We start from the raw sequence: 15365 nt of genomic DNA, 5'->3' as shown, positions 1-15365 counted from the left end.
AGCTTCAGATGAGTTTACACCTCCTTTCAATAAGTCATAAACATAACCAGCAGTGGTAAACAGTCACATAAATCCTACATTTATAACATTTCAACAGTGCAGCTTGTTTACTTGAAAGGGAAAGCACAAAAAGCAGCAAATAAATAAAGACAAGAGAATATGTGGTATCTATCTGTCACACGTGCAGAAATGTTAACAGGTTATTTCTGACTCATAACATGGTCATGCCAGTGACGGTGAGTCAGAAAAGTTCAACCATGGAAACAAAGTCTCAAAGTCTGTGTGATCATGCAAGTCTGCGTATGTTTGCGGCTTGGTCATTGAGAGCATTTATCTTTGTTTGCGTGATACTCTGTCAACAGGATAATACAATCATTACCAAAGGTTATGTAATACACAGCACACCGAGCCCAGATTAACTAAAAGTTCCTGTAGAAAGTGTATGACATCGGCTACATGCCAATACTCTATGGATGCTTCAGTCTGAAGACTTTAGTGTAAGGGAAGAGACCACATAAAGCTAAATGTGTCAGAGATACTATGTAGTCTGCATTCTTCCAAAGGTATCACAGTCTCTAGAGACATGTGAGGCTCAGTCCAAAACTCCCTCTCTGTCTCTGTCTTCCCAGCTGTCCCGGGGCTGGCAGGACAAGCTGAGTTTGTGAGAGACCAGGTGGCTGGACGGCATGTGTGGGGGTTAGGGAGAAGGGGTCAGGGCCAGGACTTAGGGATGCTTACAGGAGGAGGGAGTAATACAAGAAGGGAATGTCTTCTTCAGCCAAAATAAGCTCCCACAAGATCACCAGTAATGCTCATCTTTATCTCTTTTTTTGGTTGGCTGACATTAAAGGTGAAGCAATCTAGCAACTGGTTGGTCTGAGCCAGTAGTTGTGTAGTATATTTAGTCCACCAAGGAGGGCTCTTTATCCTGTAGCTGACATCTCCAGTTGTCCTGGCAGCAGGGTGAGGGTGAGTTGTCCCTCATAAAAAGTATAAGTAGGTCGAGCAAGAGTGCTGAAGCATGACACAAGAGAAAAGTGAAACAATGTAGGGACCAAAGGGGAACAGCTAAAAGAAGAAAAATCACATTCACAAAGGCCTTCACCAACACTTAGGAAGTCTGAAAGCGCATGACTAATGAGAAGCACTTAATAGCAATAAGAAATGAAGCAGAGCACATGAGTTACATGTTAAATGTCTGTTAAGGAAATAGGTCCGCTATTAGCTACTGTGCTGCCACACACTCCAGTTGAGTCCAGGTGCAGAAGCACACATGCGCAGAGTGCACGTATACACAGCTGTGGCACAATGCAGCTGCATTTGCCAGCACGAGACCAAACACCTGCCAGTGCTCCCAACCACCTGGTAGACACACATGTACACAAACACACACATCCAAACAAATTTGCAGCTGTTCTTCATGCAAATGACGACAAAGATTATACCCTGTGTGTGTGTATTTAAGTGCAAGTCTGGTGAATGCATGTATTTACATGACAGCGGGTGAATGTGTTTGTTATGACCAGAAGGCAGCCTGTAGCAGAGAGGGCTGAGCTATAGTTGCATTGCACTCTACACACTAATTACCACAGTAAACCAAAGTTTACTACTGTAAAACTCAAACTCCAGGATGGTAGTGACTGCCTTTAAGCATACCTGCTCTTACACATTGGCCACATCAAGCCACGTTCAATTTTGGCAATACTAGAGAATTTATAACAAAGCAGATGTACAGTATGAAAAATGTCCAGGAAAAACATCAGGATATGTGCACTGGCTTAGAACACTATTTCCAAAAAGCACATTGCTTGTCTCTGAAAAGATTTGCTGCTTAAAAAATAAATAGCAGGAATATATTCATCCAGCAAGGTTTCCAGAAAGCTCCTGTCATCAAATAACTCTTAGCTCTCTGCAAAACTCAAAGAGTATGGAGAAAGCAAATAAATTAAGTAACACTTAATTTAATCAAATGACTGCAGAGAAAGAAGACCTCAGGGAAGACTGTCTGTGGAGGCGCTGAACAAATGGATACTAAGAATGGACTGGCAAAGCTTTTAAAACTCTGAAAACAACATATACTTTAGCTGCATTATGAGCTTTACAGCCTGTTACATTTTTGCTCAACAGGGCATTACATTTCAGCAAAACAATACAAACATATATATGGTGTACAATGTGGACCAATCACAGTTTTTTCAGCCTGCAAATGTGCTGTTACATTTCAGGGAAAGTGCACATCAGGCTATGGGGAATCTGAGGCACAGACTTTGGTTGAGGGCCTGATATTCAAAGATCACAACATTCTATTCCAGAGACTTAAACGTGTTATTGGGATTAAAGTAACTGAATTAGACTGGTTTAAGTCATATTTATCAAACAGATTTCAGTTTGTTCTTGTAAACAAAGAATATTGGAGTTTCTCAGGGTAATGTGCTTGGACCAATTCTTTTCCCTTTATACATGCTTCCATTCGGTAACATTATTAGACAGCATGGCAAAAATTTCCATTACTATGGTGCTGTACCTATCTATGAAACCAGATGAAACCTACAGCTTGGTCAGACTACAAGCATGTCTTAAAGACATAAAGACCTGGATGACTCAGAACGTTCTGCTTCTAAATTCAGACAAAACTGAAGTCGTTATCTTTTGACTTGAGCGCTTCAGGGAGAAATTGCCTAGTTATATAGTAACTCTAGATGGCATTTCCTTGGCTTCTAGTTCTACAGTGAGGAACCTTGGAGGTATTTCTGACCAAAATGTATCATTTGACGCACATATGCAACAGGTTTCTAGGACTGCCTTCTTTCACCTTCGTAATATTGCCAAAATTAGGAACATCCCGTCTCAGAGTGATGCAGAAAAACTAGTCCATGTATTTGTTACTTCAAGATTGGACTACTGTAATTCTTTATTACTGGGCTGTCCCACAAATTCTCTGAAAAGCCTCCAGCTGATCCAAAATGCTGCAGCCAGAGTTCTAGAGAATTTAACTGACAGCCACAAGTTTTAAAATTCTCTAGAGAAATAAAGGCTTTTATAGTGTTTTAGCAGTACTATGTGTGTAGCAGTACTCAACATATATTATACTGAACTAATTAAAACTAAAGTCTAAAATCAGTGCAGTAACCCTGGATGCTAATGTGAAACTAATTCACAGCTTCAACAGAGATAAAATTGCCTGACATTTGTGTATTATAAATGACTGTACAACAAACATCTGTCTCCTACAGATGAAACTACTACATCTAATGTAGTTGACAGTCCATTGCAATTGAAGCAGAATGGGTCTCCTGTGCAGAAACCTCACATAGGACCCAGAATATATGCAGCATCACATGAATACACACAAAGTTGAACTGGCGCTATACTCCCCCTCACATGACTTAGTTCTCACAGGATTCCAGCTTGATGGTTGACCAGTCGTTTACTGGCTCAGTGCGTTCACATATTTTGGTGCCAAATGGGCAACCACAAAAACACTATTGAAACAACAAGTACACTGCCCTCTCTGTTCCCTTTTCACACTGCCCAGAACACTGAGTTTGGCTATCACTTTTTTAATGTAATAGCATCCAAAAAAAGTAATTAATTTATTGATTAATAATCTTTTTTTAATCACTGACCAAAGTATTGCTGAAAAATAGATAGAGGCCTCAGTCATAGAGCAAAGCAGTTGTATGGTGGTAGGCAACCACAGACAAAGATACTCTGTTCAAAGCCTTGTTATAACATGAACAAATGGCAGATTGGGTTTTTTTCCCCCTGTTTTCCTCTTTCCTGTGCTTCAAAAAAGGCTGGAAGATGTGACTTAATGACATAATTGCCTACACAAATGTATTTAAGGAGTTGGTTCGATTTATTTGTGCGTTTCATTATTCAAACGTTGTGCAAAACTTTAAACATTTTCTAATTTACCAGAAGCGGGTTATGGCAAAACATTAGACATAATTACATTTTGGTCTTGATCCAGATCCAGATCTGAAATATTTTCAATCAGCCTAGCAGAGATATGAAGTCTCAGACTGCTTCAATTTCTTACAGTTAAATCATTTACTGTCACTGTGTCATATTGTTGTTGAATTATGATCGCACACAAGGAAGAATACAGACAGGAAACAAAGAATCATAGATTTTGTCTGTATGTTCAATTTTTAACAGTTCATGACCGATTGTTTCGTGCAGGACTCACCATTCAATATGAAAACAAAAAGGTTCATATGTAACACTCTGATAGAATGCATGGGCACTGCAGCTGTGAAATCAATAGGTTCTCCATCTAAGATGGTGATTCAAGTCATACCCCCAAAATGTACCTCATACCATCTCGATAATGCAACATGACAATGAGCTGGTTTTCCAGATCAAACATGTTAGAGGACACATTTCCAGTCAAACTTCTACAGACAAAGCAAATGTAATGCAATTAATTAATCAATTAATTAGGTGATTCATGAATTAAAATGCTGTGTTACAGCATTATGTTACCGTTGAAGTGAACTTTCCCGGATCGTATGACATGAAGAATCTGAAGCAACAGCAGCTTTCAATGAGGCCATTGAGAGATGAAAAGAGAAACCTTCTGAGGAACCCCCATCATTAGATTGATGATATCAAATTTGTATGCGTGTACATTTGTAGGAATGAGTATGCTCACTTGAAAATGCTTGTAAGCCTTATAAGAGAGGATTCTACACAGTGAAAAAAATAATCTAACGTCTGGCACTTAAAAGAGTTTCTAAGCTTAATCACAAGGGCTAACCTCATGACATAATACTGTGATTTTTTTTAAGCATCAAAATGCTTAGCAGGTGTCTCATATAGTTTCTTTCCCTGCTGCAACATGTGATTCTTCGTGACCCTTTCACTGAGGGCTGTACCAGATCTACATTCTCTCTCTGCTTGACTCTGCAGGGTTAAGGGTCAATATAAGGTCAGTATGCTATGACAAAATATGACACTGGCAAGCTCTGAAAGCCCAACATACCTTGCCAACATCCTCAGTTTCTCTCAATAATATCGACACCCTTTTGCTGAAATAAAAAGTAAACAACCCCAAAGAAGCAGTGTCAGGCTGACAGATCACTCACTATGATTAAAAGTTTGTAGTTGATGACTTTATACCAACAAAGGGTGGTACAGAACTGCTGATAATGCCTAATTAAATCATTCTCTCCATCCTATTTGGCTTTTCACTGCATTTCTCACTTCAACTGGTAAAATATTTTCACTTAAGTGTCTTTAATGACCCTATTTGGCCTATGTGGATTCATCCAGGCAGACAATGTGCAGCATATGAGAACAGAAAGAGAAAAAAATGGTCTTTTGAGACATTATTCAATATGATATCTGAAGAAATGACCAATTAGTTAAATAGGAACCTTCTTCTTTAATGATTGTTCTTCAATTATAATGTGACTATAGCAAAAAAATTATTCCCAGATGGTGTAATTGAGGTAAAGCTCCAGTATGATGAATTCTGTGTCATAGTCAGCTCAAAACACGACCTATGACATCACAAAGGATTGGAAGGCCAGAACCTGCATGGTCAAACCATTACCATGATAGAGCTGTGTGTGGTAGCCTTATACATACAGTAGGTTCATGTTTAGCCAAGTTGATCATAAAAGGAAAAGCTGGAACACCTCCATTTCATTTTCTCCATACATGATCTGATTTCTCCATTCAGATATGGGCAAGAATGCAGAACTGAGTGAGGCTAGCGGGAAGAGAATGATTAAAGCTTTAAGAGCTAATCAAAACCCACCTCCAGCAGCTTTGAAATTAAGCTCCTCAAATACCAGAGGATTCCCTCTGAAACGCTAGGCTGTCTGTCAGACTGCACTGCTGAGAGTGGGAAGGAGCACAGCTGTAGAAACTTTACACTTTACACGCAATATGAATGGTTTCAACAAAACAATTACATGCATATACAAGTATGCCCAAAGACCGCTCACACCATATGTTAGGGCCACAACAAATACCATGCTTTAGATGAACTATTTTAAAAGAATACCATTTCTGGCTATGGCACACTCTGTGGACACTGTGCGGTTAGATTTGCTTTTATGATTAAACGATAAGAATAGGAGCCCCTTCTCTTCTGTTTTCCTCTGGCTGCAATTTAAATCCCATTAACCCCCCATCTTCTCACCCCCACCCACTCTTCTTCTCTCTTCTTCTTCCAATAATTCACCCTTGATAATTTCTGCCTCTCCTTTTCCAACATCCCATATAAATTTGATGTGTAATTGTTCTTTCACTTCTTCTCAGACTACTCTATAAATCTTCCTTGGTGAAACTGTCAGGAGGCCAGCAAGTTTTTACTGTAACGACACCTACCTCCTTTAAAGGGTAAGGACCGCACAGTGAGAACAGTCAACAGCTGACACGAAGCACGCTTAAACACACAATATTCACAAATGTATAAACATATTCAAATTAGCCATATCTGAAGCACACTTATAAAAAAAAACCAAGCACACTTATAACACACACCGCTGCTATGCATGCAACAAATCAAAGACTGAACTCTGTTATAAACCTAGCTTTCACTCCTCTGACATTGAAAACTTTCACTTAGAAAACCCCCATTAAAAGATAAACATAACATGAAGGTACAGGTACACATATCGTCATTTTATACCATAATGCAGATTTTATCATTGCAACAAAGGTGAAGGTGATGGATAACAGGATTGTGCAGAAGCCAGCAGGCCTAATTTCATGAAACTTAGTAGAGAGTTTGAGCATGGGCATAAGAAAAACACCTTCAATTTTGGAGTGGATCAAGATCACTTATGTTTAAACTGCTAAATGAGGGTGTGGCTCTGCAGGTAAAGAGATCCTCCTCCAACCATAAGGTCAATTAATCAATCCACAGCGAGTCTATGTATCAAAGTGTCCTTGTACAAGACAATGAACCCTACGGAGCTTCAGATATGTTCATCAGTGAGTGATTAAGGAGTTAAAGGTGCTGCAACTATAAAGTTTATGTTTTATGGCCGACGCTTTTATCCAAAGCGACTTACAGTCATATCCCAGGTAAGCAGGTAGCGTAAGGGGGTCTTGCCTAAGGACAACCTACTGGAGGTACTACCTGTCATGCGTTGGGGTCAGGCCAATCACCCACATGAAAGTTGGTTCAGGTGCTAAATAGCATACATATACAGGTTGAGAAAGTCTGAATGAGCATTATGAATGGGTAACACATTGCATAGGCAGTTTGCATAACCTAAACAAGGTTTTAAAAAGTCCTATTGTGCAGACCATTTAGTCTTTGTTATCCATCCATCCATCCATTTTCTATACCGACAGTCCGTTAATCGGGTAGCGGGTGGGCTGGAGCCTATCCCAGCAGTCATCGGGCGAAAGGCGGGGTACACCCTGGACAGGTCGCCAGTCCATCACAGGGCCACTCTTTGTTATCCATTTACTCTTAATGTCGTCTGTGCCCTTATACAAACAGAGGACACATTGTTGACTGCAGGTTTATTTTGGCTTTAGTTAAAAGTCCCAGTTTCTGGGGGCCACTTTATCTATCGGAGGACAGCTTGTTCTTCTTGTATTAGGATATAGTTCATAATGATTGACAGCATGTTTGGGCAAATTGTTACAGAATGATTTTGACTGACTGATCAGACAGCTTTCTGATATGGTGCAATGGTTAAGAATCTAAAAATATAAAGTATAACACATGCATAGTATCATTCAATCCAAATCCTTAAAACAAATGACAGTTTTCATTAACTTACACTTACAACCGGGACAATTAGTGTGCGATTTTAAGATACTAAGATTCCTTCCTAGTGAATGCCATAAGTCGGAGCACTGACAAGCATAAAAGAAACTAAGCCAGCAATTCGATTTCAGGAAAAATCCTTTGGACGCTGTCAATTCTAAGAAAAAGAAGGATGCACTTAACTGTTCTGATGTGCACCTTGTATGTCAGGCAAACCACTTGCAGGGGATTGCGTGACTTGGATAACATACACACATCTGCAGGTGCACCAAAAAGACTTAATAAAACTGACGTAAAAGTAAACTGAAGTATCCCTGTAAAACCTACCGCCCTCCACTATATATGCCATGAAAAGAGTAACACAATGAAATTAAAACCACCTTAGATGTGTCATCAGTAGTTTTGCATTTGTATGAAAAGCTACAGGAAACCCCACGCTAATTACCCTTTTTGTTGAGTCTAGAAAAAATAAAAAGAAGCACATACAACCACTTAAACAGACATTCAAATATGGCTTAGTCTTAAATGTCAATGCATGATAGTGTGGCATGTGCAAAAGCTTGAGCACTCTTTGATCTTTATAGAGTCATTAGGATCAAAACGGAAAATATAAAAAAAAAAACACTATTTAAAGTAGCTGAGTGATAATCTAAAAATTATGTGGAAAAATTGAGGTGGAAATAAGCTTTGGAGTTGTATGGCAATGCATTGTCCAGAAAGGTGACTGTAGCTTCCCCTCACTGATATAAATGGGGTGGGCAAAATGATAGCACACATCACTGCAGCTGCATGAAAACATACATTACATCATCCAACATGACCACAGAGTTGAATTCTCAAAAGTTCAATCAAAATCTAAGCATCAAAGAAACGGAATGGATCAAAGAATAATGGCATGATGTTTAAAGCAGCAGTGTAGTATGTGCTGATATCTAGTGGAGCAAATTGGAAATTGCATCCAAACAAATATCCCCAGCCTAACCAGCTGTAGACCAACAAAGTATGCTTTTTTGTTAGAGGGCCACGGAGGCAACATAGCAAAGCAACATAATGAATGTGGCAAAGAGAAAATTTTGGAGTACAAATTGCTTTCTCTATATAGTTTAATTTTTATTGTATTTTTCTTTTTAAAATTGCACTACTTGTTCTGTTGTACGCTATACGTTGGCATACACTAAATGACATATAAAGTCTAGCCGAAGTCTAAGTCTTTATGCAAATGATAACACAATAACTTTAATTTTCAAAGAAATGAAAAGCAGTTAGGAATATTATATGGTAAATGGTCTGTACTTGTATAGCACTTTTCTAGTCAATCTGACACCTCAAAGTGCTTTCACACAACATGTCACATTCACCCACCAACCTTCCAGGCGACTGCTCTTCCTCCTGAGCTACAGCCGCCCCAGGATAATCCATTTCTGACAATTAGCTACACTACTTGTTATGCGGTATTATTTTCAACACTTATTTTTAGAATCTATTTGCTGCAGGTTGTTTCTTTTTTCTCTCTCTTTACATCTTTTCAAACTGTACAATGATATCAATTCATCCACAGGATCCCCATAAAACTCTATGTATGAAGTTCACAGACTTCATCAGTGGAAATTCTCTCTGAGTTCAAGTGAAATGTCTGCTGACCAGACGCCTGTTTCTGGTCACTGGCTGGTGGTCTATACTTACACACCTGTCAACGACCGTGTTGTCCAACATACTAATTAAGCACATAGAAGCAAAACAGAGAACACGATGACCATCCATCATTTATGGTTGTGTCTATGTCTGTGTGTTACTTTTAACGGCTACAAGTGTCATGTACTAGATCTCATTTCATGTACTAATCCATTTCAAACCAAGCAGGGAAGTGAGACAGCACAGCATCTTACACCTCTTTAATACTTCAAGACATGTATTCACACACCCTAAGCAATAACAAGGGATTAAGGATTTAATTTGTCTCTGTCTTGGTCATTGTCATGTCTCCGAATTCTCAAATTCAAACAGATATTAATTCTCATAACTTTGTGCTGAAATTTTAAAGACTTGGGGGTGGGAGGCATGTCGGAAAACATGAAAGAATTAATTGAATACTGTATGTGAGTGCACGAAGAACTAAGGGGAACCAGATGGGCACTTCCTCCTGAGAGCTCAAACCCCAGCAATGACAGACGATCTCAAGTATAAAGCATGACACTAAAGGACAAAGCACCTGTTATACTGCAGCTTTTGCACAATCCCTTCCCCACACCTCTGGCACTTCTAAGCAATGAGGTCATTAGCTCCATGTGGTCAAACTTGACTTTGCCTCCAGCAAGAGTTCCAATTCAAAATGATCACCTGAAACTCTACCCACCCTACACCCCTGCCATGATAATCCCCTACGTGCAGTTAGAAGAAAAAATCCATAATCATAATCTCCCATGTGATTGCTATTAAGTGAATTCTCAGACAAAAATAAAACAATTATTTTGGGAATTATAACAATGATAGTGCAAATCCAAACACTTTTTAAGGACAGAAAGAATTGGTTGGACAGCTCCAGACAGCTGGTATGAGTGTGCAATGCACAGAGGCTGCTGAGCGTGAATGGCATCCACAGATGTTCTTCACATGTCCTGCGTGGCCGGACAGTCAGCGTTTGTTTGCATAAGAGATGTGTTCATAGGGCCAGCTGGCTGTCTAAATACTCCTCAGCTCTTCATTTACACATCACCATCCTGAAGTGCTCTGAAATGCTCCTCCATTTAGCCCCACAGCCTACAACTTAGTTAACCATCATCTGGAAAATCAGAGCTCTGAAATCGACTTTCCTTTTTGTGCTATTGAGTTAGAAGAAACAAAACTGTGAAAGAAAACAAGACAAAGACCATAAAGGGAATGATGACAGAACCATCTCTCCTCAGAGGAAGTGTATAGATGTACTGTTCACTGAGCCAGCCCATCTGGACCACTTATGCAAGTATTAAAATGACCTATTACCATAGTTTGTCATGAATACGAACTGAAACCAGTAGAAAAACTAAATGCACCACACAATAGCTGTGATGTAATGCAATGTCATCAAACACACATCAGTGCCAAAGTAGCTAAATTAGCCAGCATTGTCTTTGTGAGGCAAATTGGAGTAACATTGTCTCCTTGATACTCACTAAAAGGAAGATGATTGTCTCATGGTGCAAAGAAGAATCAATTGTCGCCAATTTATTGCTAATAGATTAATGACTCAGTTCTAGAAGTGAGCTAATTAAGAGTTAAACTAACAGAATAATGTAATTTTACTCAATGCTTTTAGAAATCCATTCAATAGGTTAGGAATTGGGCTGCATGGTGGTGTGGTAGTTAGCACTGTCACCTCACAGCAAAAGGATTACTGGTTCAAATCTCACCTTGGGGCCTTTCTCTGTTGAGTTTGCACGTTCTCTCGGTGTATGCGTGGGTTCTCTCTCTGTACTTTGGCTTCTTCCCACCATCAGAAAACATGCATGGTAGGTTCATTGGTGTTTCTAAATTGAACCTAGGAGTGAGTGTGAGCGTGCATGGTGACCTGTCCAGGGTGGACCCTACCTCACATGCAATGGCAGCTGCAATAGGCTCAAATAAACATAAATAGACATAAACACAGCAAACAGAGGGCTGGCCTTGGCCTTTAGGTCCCCAATGTTTTTCTCTTTTGTTTGTAAAAGTGAGCTCTGATGAAAATATTTGAGTCTTTTCTGTCTGAGTCTCCTGCCACATGCACAAACACAAGAATTATTCTTTTGTCCAAAGCAGAATTAAATATTGCACTGGCCAGTGAGCAGCTTTAAACTCATTATATCAGTGCAATCAAATATGATCATTACCCTGCATTTCCTTATCACCACTTGTTATTAGATTTAGAGATAGCATCAGGAAAAAGTCACAGTCAGCACTCCGCTATCGAGTGAAGGGGGGGTCAACAGATGACAGGAAAGTGTGTTTCTAAAGAAGCTTATGAATTCTCTGGGTGGAATTTAAAAACAAAAGTAAAAAAGAACCGGGACATCACATCAACCTGCTTGTTTTGTTCTTACCTTGTGCCCAGAGTGAGGCGAGGCCAACTCTTCATCTTTCCTCCCCACAACTGAGGCTCCAGGTCCAAGTCTAGCCCTGTCCTGCTGCATGTTCTGTCCCACCTGCACCATAGCCTTGCATTCAGCACAAGAGCCAATCACCAGCCTCCTACCATCATCCACCAGGAGCATGCGAGGGCTGTGAGGTGCATACAAGAACACAGGTAGCCGGGCCACAGTGACAGCGCACAGCCTACCCTGCCTGCACTGCTCCTGTCTGCAGAAGAAACACACAAAAGACTCACAGCTGTACTGGCGGGCCCAGGGGGAGCTTGGTGGCTGGGGATTAGCACTGGATAAGCTCAAAGGGGCAGGGGTTGAGGGTCCCAGGCCCTTGCTTTCATATTGGGCCCACTGAGAGTGCAGGTCATGGTAGCAAAGGTTACAGGCCGACACCAGGCCTGTGGCGTCAACTGGCTTGGCACGTGGTGCAGGAGGGTGGACTGTGAGAAATGGAAAGAAAGGCTCCTTCTCCCCACAGCGACCAGGTGGGTTGACATGCAGCTGGTATTCTCCTCCTGTACTCAACTCAACTCCACACAGGTAGCACACTGACATGGAGCTGCTGGAGCGCGACGTCATCCCTGTTTGATAGCGGATCAGTCCAGACCCGTCCACAGACATAGAAGCGTGGTACCTGACGAGGAAGGAGCTGACAGATGTGATGAGATCTTCACTGAGGCTGAGTCGATATGCACCCCAGATATCCTCCAGGATTGAATGGCACTGTGGGCAACAGTACACACGGCCGTTCCTCACTCCCTGAGCATTAGGTGGGCAAGGCAACATGTTAATGAAAGGAAAGTACATGACACTGCGGGATTTGCCTACGCCAGCTTGTGCATAAACTACTCTCATATCTCCTCTACACTCCTGACCACAGAGAAAACAGGCCTCGTGAGAAGCCTTAGATTCAGTTGTGCACTCTGTGGACACTGACGTTTTTCCATCTCGAGGTGTGAGCTTGGAAGGATGAAGAGCACCAGAATTCTGGTTGAGGGGAACAACATAAAGGCGCTGGAGGACAGGTATATCAGCCAGCTGGAAGCTCTGCCACTGCTGCATGAGAGACGTGTGGCAGCTACCACACACAAGTGTTGTACCTGCCGGACTAATAGGTACCGCACCGCGGGGAGCTGAGTGAAGCCACAGGAAGGGAAAGAAGGGCTCACCCTGTGCCTTCTCTTGTTTCTGAACACTGACTGTATATTGGCTATCATGCCTGAGCCCAGTGCCACAGATATAGCACACACACTCCTCCGAGCTGGAGTTTGCAGTGTGATGCGCTTGGGCACTCTTTCTGGCTAAAAGGTCTGTGACAGGTCTGAGCTGGGATGTTGAGCCTGTTTTAAGGCCACACATGTCTCTGTCATCATCACTTGTGATGTTAATCTCATCCTCATCTGAGTTGTCAGAGTTATTCTCCCTGGGAACAGTTATGTTACATTTAGGGGTGACAGCAGCCATGCCAACAAAATTCAGCGCAGCATTGGAGTTATCTTCGGCTCTCCCTCTGTGCAGCAGCGATGGATGTCTGGACGGTGCACAGCTGCTGTCGGCCACACACTGGATCTGACGCGGCTCCACATGTCTGACATTCTCCTCTTCCAGCCATCGCCTGTTTCGCATAATGACCCCGTTGTCTCCCACAGGTGTGTCAGAGAGCGGACTGTCATAGCATCGCTGAGGGAATCTCTCCTGGGACTTTGCCAGAGATTCTGATGATTGACAGACATTATTCATAATTCTAGTACCGCGCCTCGCCGGCTGAACACTGTCTGCTTTGGGCGATTCCTGCGCCCCATAAACACCCACCGGGTAGCGCACAGCATGCTGTGAATCCGGGCTGTTTTTAATACTGATGACATTGTTTTTCCTGCTACTGTCTCTTGGCGATTTGCCTGATGCTCTCAGACACTTGTCTTTGCCCACACATACTCTGTCAACTACATCCATCTCCTGATCTGATATGTTCTCGTTTTCAGAAAAAGATGAGAAGTCAGACTCTGCGCCTCCGTCGTAGTTCTGGCTGCTGACACTGATTCTCCTCTCCAGATCATAAGAGATGTTCCACTCCTGTGGGATCCGCCGAGAGTCGCACTGGTAGGGTCGTTTCAGCCAGTACATGCGCTTCTCAATAGGCGTCCTGCTCCGCTCGAAGGAGTTCCACTGCTCCGTCAGAAAGCAGTGGCACACGGCGCACACCAGCGCATGTCCATCCGGGCTCAGTTCGCACGCACCCGGGGCTGGCTCTTGATTTTGGAGAAACGGGAAAAAGGGAAACCTGTCTTTCTGATATGTCACTTGTAACCTTAATTCCTTCCCCGGTGTAACTCCACTTCCACATATAAAACAGTGAACAAGACCACCTAATCCGTTCCGCTCAGTCCTGGAAGCGTTACGAGGCAATGGGCTGTCTTCACCGGGCATTGCAGCAGCCATGAGTCGGTGTTTTCGAGATAAGGGTGCCAGTTCCTGGTCACGGGAGGAGTTCATTCTTTTAAAACACCCAAGACAAGGCTACATGGCATACGGTCCACAGCTAGGTCATACTCGCGATAAACACTTGTCTTCAACCATGCAATGAAATTTTGTCCAACTTACAGAATGATAAGACAGACGACAGTCCATTGAAACAACAGCGTGCAGCGAAGCCAGCAAACCGTTAAGTGCTATTTTTCAGGAACAAGGAGAAATTCACTCAAAACATCCACACAACAGAATGGAAGTCCTTGTTATGTGAAGTGTGCGGTCCGCTTGTTTGTACTGGACATCCACATGACAGAACTTGAGATCACTGGTCGTTTATCCAGCGAACTTTTCTGCCTGCGCTGTGCAACTTTGGCTGCTAACTCGCTCACACTGTACACAGCGCCATCCCCAATTCATGGGACCCGCTTTGACACCCCAAATACAACCCACACCCCCTGCCAGCCCCCAGCGCACACTCCCGCTGAAGCTATCCATGCGTCAAAGACGTGATCATATCCACAGTTTAACTTCCAAATAGCCGTGTATTTAAACAGACTTCCCGCATGCAGGTATCATATGTATGCAAAACTCCGTTACAGCAGTAATTGGCCAAAAAACTCACTAAATCAGCGTTCCTCCACGGATCTGTAAAGCTCATAAGAAGTCTTTGCTTCCCATTTGTGACTTTGTAAAGCCTTTAAGTATTTTTCGAGCAGTTGTCGTTCATATTCGAAGTATATTTATATATAAATATATATACACACACGCACATATATACATATATATATAGACAGTTATAGAAAAAGACTATCTCAAATTTGGCAATAGATTCCTGAGCAGCATAAATAATTTTATCCTTCAGGCCATCATTAAATATTGCCATAGGCAAAAGAGAGTCAAGGAGACTCAACTCGATTTCAATACTGTGTCAAGAATCATTAACACTGTCCCTGTGTAAAGTAGTTCACCCAGATTCATGACATTTATGTCATAGCAGTAGTGAAAAATATATGCAAATTATTCACAACTGTATAAAAATGGGATTTATGGTGTGTGACTAG

At 41.8% G+C, this 15365-nt stretch overlaps 2 protein-coding genes across 3 annotated transcripts in view; one reads left to right on the top strand and one right to left on the bottom strand.

Moving 5' to 3' along the window:
- Window positions 1-14549, bottom strand: part of gse1b (Gse1 coiled-coil protein b) — a 162632-nt gene extending 148083 nt beyond the window's left edge. The window contains exon 1 of the mRNA XM_072380442.1: window positions 11794-14549. Within this exon, the coding sequence (XP_072236543.1) occupies window positions 11794-14328 (2535 nt within the window). The 5' untranslated portion in view covers window positions 14329-14549. The remainder of the gene's footprint in view (window positions 1-11793) is intronic.
- cmc2 (C-x(9)-C motif containing 2) overlaps window positions 1-15365 on the top strand; it is a 264026-nt gene that overhangs the window by 194703 nt on the left and 53958 nt on the right. The window lies entirely within an intron of this gene.

This window comes from Leuresthes tenuis, unplaced genomic scaffold (genome assembly GCF_036924035.1).
Source record: "Leuresthes tenuis unplaced genomic scaffold, fLeuTen1.0.hap1 SCAF_2, whole genome shotgun sequence".
Classification (NCBI taxonomy): Eukaryota; Metazoa; Chordata; class Actinopteri; order Atheriniformes; family Atherinopsidae; genus Leuresthes; species Leuresthes tenuis.
This window is presented reverse-complemented; position numbering and strand designations above follow the sequence as displayed.